Source organism: Sinocyclocheilus rhinocerous, unplaced genomic scaffold (genome assembly GCF_001515625.1).
Source record: "Sinocyclocheilus rhinocerous isolate Xijiao unplaced genomic scaffold, SAMN03320098_v1.1 scaffold1234, whole genome shotgun sequence".
In the NCBI taxonomy this organism is placed as follows: domain Eukaryota; kingdom Metazoa; phylum Chordata; class Actinopteri; order Cypriniformes; family Cyprinidae; genus Sinocyclocheilus; species Sinocyclocheilus rhinocerous.
Window position 1 is genome coordinate 828857 of NW_015656153.1, and position 11346 is coordinate 840202.

General features: G+C 35.8%; 1 protein-coding gene across 1 annotated transcript in view; it reads left to right on the forward strand.

The window, feature by feature from the left end:
• Nucleotides 1-903: 903 nt before the first annotated feature.
• The window catches only part of LOC107719497 (intersectin-2-like), a 32205-nt gene continuing 21762 nt past the window's right edge, over nt 904-11346 (forward strand). Inside the window, exons 1-6 of the mRNA XM_016526916.1 lie at nt 904-1125; nt 7801-7876; nt 9271-9363; nt 9591-9654; nt 9744-9910; nt 10676-10882. Coding sequence (XP_016382402.1) covers nt 7870-7876; nt 9271-9363; nt 9591-9654; nt 9744-9910; nt 10676-10882 — 538 coding nt within the window. The 5' untranslated portion in view covers nt 904-1125; nt 7801-7869. The remainder of the gene's footprint in view (nt 1126-7800; nt 7877-9270; nt 9364-9590; nt 9655-9743; nt 9911-10675; nt 10883-11346) is intronic.

An 11346-nucleotide genomic window follows, 5' to 3' on the forward strand; every position in this document is an offset into this window, starting at 1 on the left:
GCATACTTTGTACTTTTACACAGATAAGTTATACTTAACAGGAAGCACACTTTAAGAATAAAATATTACAGTAACGAAAGTGTTTCATTACTTCATTTAGCAGGAAACCTAATCGGAAAGGTATACAATAATGTTATGCAGGTAAAGTGCGCCCTCGTGTGGCATTTGTTTGGAAATATTATAGTTTTTCTTTTCTTTTCTTTTCTTTTCTTTTCTTCCCCTGAGCCAGAGAGAATGACAAACTTACAAACTTCAATTTAAGGCTAAACTAAAAAGTAGCTTTTGTCTCAAGTTCATGAAATACTTGGGTTTCCAGAAACATTCTCTGTCAAAGTAATTATTTTCATGAGAGTTATATCTTTATATTGCTTATATATTGTCTTTATATTGCTATCGATGTTACTTTTTCTGTATGCTTAAGGTTGAGGTTTTATTACTATAAAGTAATATGTACATAAGAAGTAATTCATCCATATGTTCATTTGCACTTATTTTCTTTTCTAAAACTTAATTTGCACTGGCATAAAAGAGCAGGAGGTTAGGAGAACACCATTATCGTGATTAGGATTAAAATATATATACTGTACGATCCATATATAGACATGATTGAAAATTAGGCTATATTACGTTTTGTTTTGGTTAAATAAGTCATTTAAATATGGAATATATTGCTGTAAAACATATTAGTATTTAGTAATTGTGAATTGAAAACAAGCTAGATGGATAGACCTATTTCTGGAGCCCATTTGTGTGGCAATAAAGAATTTATTGTTTTGGATAGATAGATAGATAGATAGATAGAAAAGGGCGTCGCGTAGATTGAATGTGATGTTTTGTAGCTAGTGAGGGGGCAGCAGTGTTGCACTGAAACACTCTCAGCTCCTCCCATCATCGGCTCTAAAAGGCTCTTCTGCGCTCAGCGCTCGCGCACGTCCCGTCGTCAGCCATGTTTGTCTGACAGCGCCATACAGCAACAGGTTGTCAAAGATTCTCAATAAAACACTGCAGAAATTCTTTGAAGAAACCCTGAAAGCCGATTGTCATCACGTTAATTCAGAGGACAATGGAAAAGGATATGTTTTCCTCCCTGGAGATTTCGCAAAGTCAATAATGCTGTTGTGTAATGTGAGTACCTCCTGTAATACTGCTCAAATGTCTGCTCATTTTAATGGTATGTGCTTTAATCACACTTTGTAGCTAGTTAGAATATAGTTACAATACTTATTATACACATACCGTCTATGGTAACTTACATGTAATGTTGAACATTTTCTGCTGGTTATCATTTGGTTTTACAGTAGTCGTGTGATGAGTTGGGAAAAGTGTCCAGTTTCACACTCTTCAAAGTCCTTCAGAGCTTCATATTACAAATATTAGAGCTCATTGTGAGTCATTTCATGTTAAAGACCTGATTCAAAGTGCTTTCGAACATACTTTCTTCACACAAACCTGCCAGACGAGTGGCAAACTCGTCTGTCTGCCTTTGACCCTCAGAGTTACACTGTCTAGTGGAGTTAAACAAAATAGCCTACGTTAAAGTGATATTTATTCGCTTTTGTATTATATTGCTACAATGATTCATACGTGACAATTGCTGGTGTACCGACGAAACATGCTACCTATCAGATTGTGCTACCAAAAATATATTTGCATTGTTTTAAGGGTAAGTTTAGGGTAAGGGTAGGTGTGGACGGGTAGGTTTAGGGTAAGAGTAGGGGTAGGTATGGACATTTAAAAAAGCCTCAAACCACATGAATAAGATGCTGGTAGCACAATCTGATAGGTAGCATTTTTCGCTCACTGGCTAAAAATGGCTTTTTTTAAACATAGCTACTTGAAGTACAGTCAGGGAAATGTTGGCAGGGCAAGTAAAAATGTGAACTCCTGGCCCGATAACTGCGCCAACAAGATCCTTTTTGTTGAGCCCTGATGTAGGTTCAGTGATGTTTTAGTAGCGGGATGTTTATGTACAGTGTATATGCTTTCTTGCCAGCTGTCTGTCTGTTTGTTCAGGCTTCACTGACGTGACCTTCTGAACATAAAGCCATCAGACAACATCTCTCGGAATGTGGAAGAGCTCTCGTACTTGAAATCTGTCAAACAGACGTATTTCAGTTAAATGGATTACATTTAATAATGCAAAATTAAAATAACATAATTGACAAATAAGCAAATATAATACATGATCTAATAGATGATGATGATGATGATGGTTGTGTTTCAAAACTTACTGCGTTGCCTAACTAGACAACATTTTTGGCCATCACGGCCAATGGTCAGTGTTTCTGATCCTTTCATTGATTTTTGTTCCATAGATTGGACATCATATTGATCAATTTGCACCTGATTTCTCTCTTAATAATGTGCTCTATTCTGTAAACATGAATTAACATTACATAACATTCTTGTTGGGTTTTTGAATTAGGGCTCTTTTAAATTAATAGTAATGTAGTTTATTCTTTTTCAGTCTTTAAGGAAATGTCCTTGCAAACTCTGGATCAGTGAAGGAGAATGATTTGTCAAACCATAATGACTGATTTTTGTCCTCTGTTTTCAGGTGAATGGTCACAAGCTTGTTCTATGAGATTTATGTTTATCTACCAAATTTATATTTTATGTTAGAAATAGTTTGTTTAACATAGTTGTTCAAGATCATGTGTACTTTTCGTGCTTATCTTCATAACTTGCACTTATCTGCCCTTCATCACAAATGCTCAAAACAGCTCATGTTATCTAAGCAGACTAATGAACCGATCCATTCTGCCAGTGTTATTGTGTTAGAGCCGCCGGCCAAATGATTCGGTTACAACCTGGAAAAAATATTTGCTTTAAAAAGACAGTTGGGAATGTTGGGCATCATTATATACAAGGTTAAAAAAACAAAGGATGCCACAGAGCCAGTGTGATACTATGTCTTGTATTTGTTGATCATGTGCATGTTTTAATGCACTGCGAACTTGGTGTTAAGGGGCTGTATTGAACATTATACTGATTAGACTATGTCACCAAGCTAAAGTTATCTAGCTCTCTAGCACAGATGAGGATTTTTTGAAGAATGGTCTCTGATAATGTTGAAAGCATCAGATTATGAAAGATTGAATATGATAAACCATTTTTTTTTCATTGAATACCATTTGAACGGTTAATGAAAAAAAATATTTTATTCTGGCACATAAAATATGTTGCTGAAACAGTGCACTTATTGTTAACTAAAACAATAAAAAATTGATCATTGAAATACAACTGAAATAAAATAATAAATGGCAAAAATAAATGGCAAAAGCACGTAACAAGATTAATAACTTCAAAATTAAAATGAAAATATAAAAATAAAAGCTAATTCAAAATATTAATAAATACTATAATGGTATATAAATATATAATACTAATATAATTTAACAGTATAGGGAAATGAAATTGGTACCAAGCATCTCTGGTAATATTGCCAGAGATTTTTTTTTTTTTTACATGATCAAGGCGCCACGTTCTCATCTACAATCGATGCTTTCATTTTATGAGAACTGAGAATTCAGTGGCAAGCACAAAAGTTAAAGGTCTGACACACAGACAGGGTTTGTTGGTCTTAATGTGGCTTAATGTCCTCTCCGACCACAGGGCTGTGGGTCCAGAGCATTTAACATTGTTTGTGACCTGTCGACATCCTGTTTCGTTTTTGCTTTCCACCCACTTCCTTTGTTCCTTTGTGGCTGTTAAATCATACACAGGGTGGAGGCAGGAGGTGGTGGGACATGCCCAGCTATGAACTCACAGTCTATCTTTGCAGTTCTCACATCGTACTGTACACGTCATTAAAATAAAGTGAGTGAAGGAAGAATGACACAATTACATTGTGCTTTTCTCTGTGATTCAGTGTTTCCAAAGAATTCATACAGTACCAACGAATTTGACATTATAATTGGCAAGCAAATGATAATATAGTGTAAAGAAATATTTTATTTTTTCAATGTTTTATTAAGAACTGAATCTTGGATATTTGCTATAGATCAATTCATGCAAAATTTGACCCAGCTGCAAATAACATGCAAAGCCACAATGAAATACCATTGGTCTCTCAAAGCTCTCAGGAACACAGCGGTTTTGAGTGATTTCCCTTTGAATTTATATGTACTGGAAAGAGAGATATTCAGTGCATGCAGTTTCTAATTTAAATATAGTTATTCTCATTAAAATATGCAGTTTGTCCAAGATCATTCAATTTGAATTTTTAATTTAATGTTTAATTTTTTTAATTAATATTTTTATTTAGCAGTGACTCATTAATTTAATCAAAAGTGATGGTAAAGACATTTCTAATGTTACAAAAAAATTTAATAAATGCTATTTTTCTTTCTTTTCATCAAAGAATCCTAAAACGGTATTGTTTCTACTAAAATATTAAGCAGCACTTAATACACGTTTTTTTAATAATGATAATAATAAAAAATGTTTCTTGAGTAGCTTTGCCATCACAGGAATAAATTACATTTTAAAATATATTCAAATAGAAAACGGCTATTTTAAACTGTAATAATATGTCACACTATTATGACTTGATGAGCATTAGCAATTTCTTAAAAAAAAAAAAAATCTTACAGAACCTGACCTACCTAATATTTGCACAGATTTGTGTCATGGCATTAAATGCAAATAAATAAATCACTCAATCTGTCCATCACTCTCTGAATAAAAGAAAACCACAGCCAGTGTGTTAGATGGGGAGAGAATGAGAGAAAAGAGAGTGATATGACACACATGACAAGCATGCCCTGTCCGAGGGCTTTTCTGGAAGCTTGTCCTGTCTGACTGCATTCTGTTCCTCTATCCACCTTTTTCCTGGGGGCGCTGCTGTAAAAACGATTATGGGTATAACTTCCGCCGGAAATAGTAGCAGCGTTGACTGAGTTACACCGACGGTGAAATGTTTTGTTTATGTGCGGTTTGAGCTGGTCTTGTTGCTGTCTAAATCTGCTCTGAAGCTTAGCTGAAGAAGACCTTCTGTCTGCAGCTGAAACGGTGGTGCCATCAAAGATGAATTTCTATGGCTTACAAACTCAGCATGGTTCTTGAAATGCTGGGGTGAAGTTGTTAGATCTGGAGGTAATGATGATGGGCCTGGATATGTGTGGCCTGGTCTATGGCGTTTAAAGTTGATGTGTTTTGCCTTCCTCAGCCCTACATTCTTCCTCGTGCCTGCATTCCACTTCATTTGCACATCAGTACATGACATGCCTGTCTTGCCTTGCCTGACTGCATTCTCTACCTTTATAGAAGAAATAATAGTCTTTCTTACTCTTTATTTTCTTGCCTCCCTAGGATTGTAGCTTTTAGATGTAAAACACTAGTTAGCACTCAGATTATGCTTTTACTACTAGCCTAATACTAATGGTAATACTAATAATATAGTACAATCATCATCATCAATCCCACTTCATATTAGGTGTCTTTAACGACTATGTGCATATGGTGAGAATTTTTTTTACCCTTCTTTTTTTTTTACATTTGATGCCAATGAGGTGTGATTTGGGTAAGGCTGGCACAGGTTCCATGGTATGGTTAGGGTTAAGGGGTATGGTTAGCAGTGTAATTTTAGATGTTTTATAATTTTGATGATAATTTTAGTTTTTACAGTGTAAAAACGTATTTACACAATGCACAGTGCGTTGTATCAAATGATACATTTCAATGTTAGTACATTGTCCTTAAACAGTTTATTTAAAGCGAGTCCTCATCATCCTTTTTTTTATTTATTTATTTTTTTTTTATATACATGTATTTACTGACCTTCCACATTACTGCAGCTACGTGACTACATGAGCACCCTGCCGTCTGTATGACACCTGACGTAGACACTAAAACCCAAGCTTTATGGTGTGACACATTCAGGCTTTGACTCGGCTCTACATCAGCTTTTAAGTACACGAAATCATTGCCCACATCTTTGAATAGCACACAACCTACTTTATTACTGTGAAGGTATTGGTAAGCCTCTGAGCTTTTCCAATTGCTCATTGCCTTACCGTCACAAGCAATTGAATTAACAAAGTAGCTAAAAATACTACTGTACGTTATGCGCGGCCACTTTTTAAAATCGTCCTTTAAGGAAGGGACAGGTATATTGATGTTGTCCTTTATAAGTTCTGTCTGCGTGTGATTCCACATCTTGCTATGAATGAATGAGTAGCGACACTGTGACTGCAGCGAATGATTGTTTCTGTTGTAATGGAAGTTCCACCCATAATTCGCGCAAAGCATCATGGGGCGTAGGAAAAAGGTCGATAGACCTGCTCCCACAGCCCTAGCAAATACTGCCACACATCACTTCCTGTCAGCAACTTTCTCCCTGGTTTTAATGTGTGTATATTCTGTTATCAGTAATTGGTTTTGAAGACCTGACAGCTGTCAGATACAGTACAGCTGGTCTGTTAAATGACTTATGATTAGTGGTAGTCATATATTAACCAAGTTGATGTTTGGACTTTTTGGGATCGGCCGATATACAAAGATATACTGACCACTTAATAGGGGTGTATGAAAATCTTTAGTTTTATAAGTGTGGGTGGTCTGAATGACTAGTTGACTAGTCTGTGGTGGTCTTGTATAATTAGGCTGCATGGTGTCTGCCAGCCCCCTGTCTGGTCAGATGTGTTTCTCGGGGATATACAGACACAAAGATACAGCCCTTCAGTATTCAAATAAACTAATAGTTTTGTATTTGTTCAGCCTTTTTTTTCCTGTGGCAGCTATATATAGCAAGGCTGCATTTATATGACTGAAAATGTCATTTATTCCTGTGATTGCAGAGCTGAATTTTTAGCATTGTGTGTGTGTGTGTGTGTGTGTGAATGAAATGTAATGCAGATAAGATCTATATACCTGTTTTTGTACACGCATATAAATCATTGTCCATTATGTCTGTTTTGGTCTCTGTCTGTACCCATATCAATTCACCCCAGTCATATATAATATAATTATCTGCCATCTTGATCTTTTTTTCATGCGTACAGTACAGAGATTATGTCAGACTGTAATTGATTTAATGTGTGAATCCGAGTTCTTGGCTGACTCCCATTACTGACTCCCACCACTGACATTTACCGGAAGCATTATTATTTAGTAAATTTGCAAGGGTTATATTATATGATTTCATCTAATAATGTCAGGCTTACAGGAATAAACCTAGATAGCGCTTTTATTTCCTTATACTTACTAAGACATTATTAGGAGATATAGAGCGACAACTCATCACAATTTTTGGCCATTTAAATATTTGCATCTGCACCAATTTGCATATTTTTGCTCAGTTTAGGCCTTTGAATAAACTTGGTGTTTTTCCTCCTTGAGTGTGAGCTTTATATTCTACTGTATCATACTATATCCATTAAAAGTTCTGTTTATTAGGTTTTCCTGGCTCTTATTTCATGCGTCGGGCTTTGCAGGGTTAAAGTGTTGTTTCCACCCAAAGTAATGATCAAGCTTTGATTGCAGTGAAATCAGTTTCTGATGTTATTAGGAGGAGGATATTGATGCAGTCAGTCATAAAAGTGTCATTGTTTATTAAGATTTTGCACATAGAGCATTAGTCTGTTGAAAACATTTGTATGGGGGGTTTGGAGCGCTCATTTCCTCCCTCTCACCCTTCCTCTCTCCTTCACACATCCTCTTCTCTCTCTCTTTCACTCGGAGAGTGCAGGATGGAGATAGCGACAGCCCTGCACTCCCCTGCCTGCATTATTAATGAGTGGACATTTCTTCTTTCTCTCTCTCTCTCTCTCTCTTTGTGTGTGTGTGTGTGTGGTGCAGATGACTGAGCTAGCCAGCTGAGACGAGGAGATCAGGACCACTCTCCTCATATCCCTGCCACCTGCAGCCATGAATGGTAAGAGCTCTGCTTTATATTTCTATGTGTGTGTGTTTACCCACGTGTCCCAACCAACAGGATTTGTGTGTGTGTACACAGAGGACCTTTAGCCTCATAAATGCACTAGAACATGAGTTCTTTCCTATTTATCATGTCTCGTTCATATTTGTGGTGTGTGTGCAGGTGCTACGCTGCTCTCACACACTGCAGCATGCGTTGCTCACACACCAGCGGCTCTGACCGTCCGCTTTCATTTCTGCCTGTCAGCAGCCCATCTGTCACACTGACACCTCACTGCTTATTGATTTAGCTTTTTTGATAACTGACTTGTGCTTGTTAAAATATACATTTTGAAGATGCTTTCTCAGTTTTCTCAGTAGCTGTACATTTGAATAACATTTATCGGGCCACCCTGTAAATGTTTCAAGGGATGTTGTTTATTGAAAGTTTAGTTTTATAAGACATTCAGTGGCATGTCTGCCTTTTCTTTTGGAGAATGGTTGTTTTTAATAATGATAAATGAATGAATGAAAATTAATGTGTTAGGATATTCAGACAATTTCAGCCAAAATGGCTGCTGTTCTCCTTGTTTTTGAATAAGCATTCAAGAGTCAAATTCAAGGGACTGGTAGAAAAAAAAGTTTCTAGCTATGTTATGTGATGGAGTGGATATGTTATGCTCGGCTAATCAAATTGTGAATGTTAAATGACAGTAAAACTTGCCAGATTTTAAACTTGGATCCTCAAATGATGTCATTTCCTCTTCATTTGGTCATTTAAAATGACAGCTCACTCTTAATGTTATGTAAAAAATTAAAGCAGTTGGTGGTGATTATTTTGTAAAACCGAAAAAGTACACCTTTTTCATGATTTAAAAATAAATAGTTGAAATGGAATATATGTGACTTGTTATACAGAAATTTTTACATGTTGCATGTTTACTGCTGCTTTAAGCTGACTTAACTATATAATTTCAATAAATATCAGGGTGACACTAAGTGCATTTACATACACTTTCACTTTAAAAGTTCAATTTCAGTCTGACTAAAGTAATAATTTGTCTTTTTAATATTTAATTTAAACATTTTCATCTTAAATCTTCTTCAGTTTGGGTTTTATAAAGTCAGACCTAGACAACGCAAGTTGGAATGTGATATAGTGTGATTTATTCTTTTTTTTGGCCTTTGCATTGTACACTTGCGCCGAAAGACAGAAGCGATGTGCCACATATATCATTTGAACAGCCTATACAAAATCCCACTGTAGCTTGACTACAAATGTTTATGTGCATTTAAATGTACCTGCTGATACTAGAATATTGAATCCACCTGCACTATTAGTAGTTTATTTCTTTTCCCTCTTTCTTTTTCTCTTCTTTATGCCTTATTCTGTTTGTCTACTTTTCTTGTAAGGTGGTCGGAGTATTTGGGCTATAACCCCAGAGGAGAGGGACAAACATGATCAGAAGTTTGACACCCTCTCGCCGGTACAGGGCTTTGTTACAGGTATGTGATGGGGAGCCATTATTCAAATGTATTAATGTTAAAAACCTTTTTATTATTCTAATTATGATATTATTATTTATTTCAATTTTTAATGAGAGATTAATTTCTTGAAGTTAATTATATATACAAACATAAATGAATTTACATTTTTATGTACTACATATGAAATTATGTACCAAATATTTTATTTTATTTAATATTTATATTTTAATAATTTTTGTGTATAGGGGAGAAAGCACGAAGCTTCTTCATTCAATCAGGGCTTCCCCAGTCTGTGCTAGCTGAGATCTGGTAATAAATCCTGACCATGCACAGTCTTTAAAAAGAAAGAAAAAAGAAATTGACGGAGAAGTCTTGACCTGTTTGTTTGTGTTTGGTAGGGCCCTGGCTGATATGAATAAAGATGGTAGGATGGACCGGCTGGAGTTTTCTATAGCCATGAAGCTGATCAAGATGAAACTGCAGGGACAAAATCTTCCTACAGCTCTGCCCATCATCATGAAGCAGCCACCTGTGCCATCGCCAACCATGCCAGCAACACCTCTCGGTACGCTGCCAAACTACACTATAACCTGCAGAGCGATGATCTAAGAGGGCATTGGAATTGTAACACTCTTGCACTGTAACCAAAATGTGAATCAGTACACAGTTTATTGTTGTAATTACAAATTATTAATGTTAATCTAATTGTTATCACAAGTATCACAATACAGAACAGGCCAAAGATTCTCTTTAGTTACCATAACCGGCCGCAGTCACACATGAATGCTGCCCAAACATCAATATTCAGTGTTCAGCAATCTGGCCTGCATTGTATGGAGGTCATTTATGTAGAGGTCATTTAAGTCTTAAAGGCACAGTAGCAGTTTAGTGTTAAGTTACGACTGTTTTTGGTGGGAAAAAAACCTTGATTAACATTAGAAGTAGATTTTAGATTTAGCCAATGCTATAAAAGTGCAAAATACTGCAAATGTCAAAAGATACTTCCCCATTTGCTAGGAAAACCTCAATCCTCGTGAAAGTCCTTCTTATGACAGCAGGTGCACAGCTTGATGGCCACAAGATGAGTTGAGTTGTAATGTGGAACAGATGGCTGTAACCACGACCTTCAAAGTGTACACGAGAAACATGTCTTCAGCTTGTCAGCTTTAAGATTTAGCTTTTGTTTTTGATATTTGTAAAAAATAGATTTTGTTAGTGTTAAACTAATGAGGTCTTGCTATAAAAAGAAATGGTTTGAAAACCTCTCAAGCAATCTTGTTGTCTTATTGTATAGATATGTCTGTTTGAATTTGCCCTTGTGCTTTTGCAGGAATGGGAACTATGCCAAATGTACCCATGATGCCCAGCGTGCCCATTCTGACCCCTATACCAATGACTACCATGAGCCCCATGCCGGGCATGACTCCCATGATGGGCACAGGGCTGTCGGTGCCAGTGATGCCCACCATCAGCACTCCAGCCCTGCCTAATGGACCTATTGCCATTCTACAGCCGACCCCCATCCCTCTCATTTCCAGTAAGACAGAGACACTGTAATGTCCACATGGCAGTGAAGCCTGAATCTAGTAAAATTATGCCATTTGTTTTTTGAGATTATGACAGTTCGAAGATTCAGTGTGGCAGTTCTGATGGTACACTTCAGGTCTTTATTTTGATTATATTTATTTTACATAGCATTAAACTGTTTGGGATCAGTATATATATTAGTGATGTCAAACGATTAATCACAATTTATCTCATCCAAAATAAAAGTTTTTGTTTACATAATAAATATACACAGTACACACTCATATATTATGTATATATAAATACAAACACATGCATGTGTATATATAAGAAAAATGTTATGTTTATATATTAAATATATTTATATATAATATAAAATATAATAGTATAAATATATAAATGTATATACATGTAAATAATTTCTAAATATATACTGTATGTGTGTGTATTTATATATATATATACATGATAAAT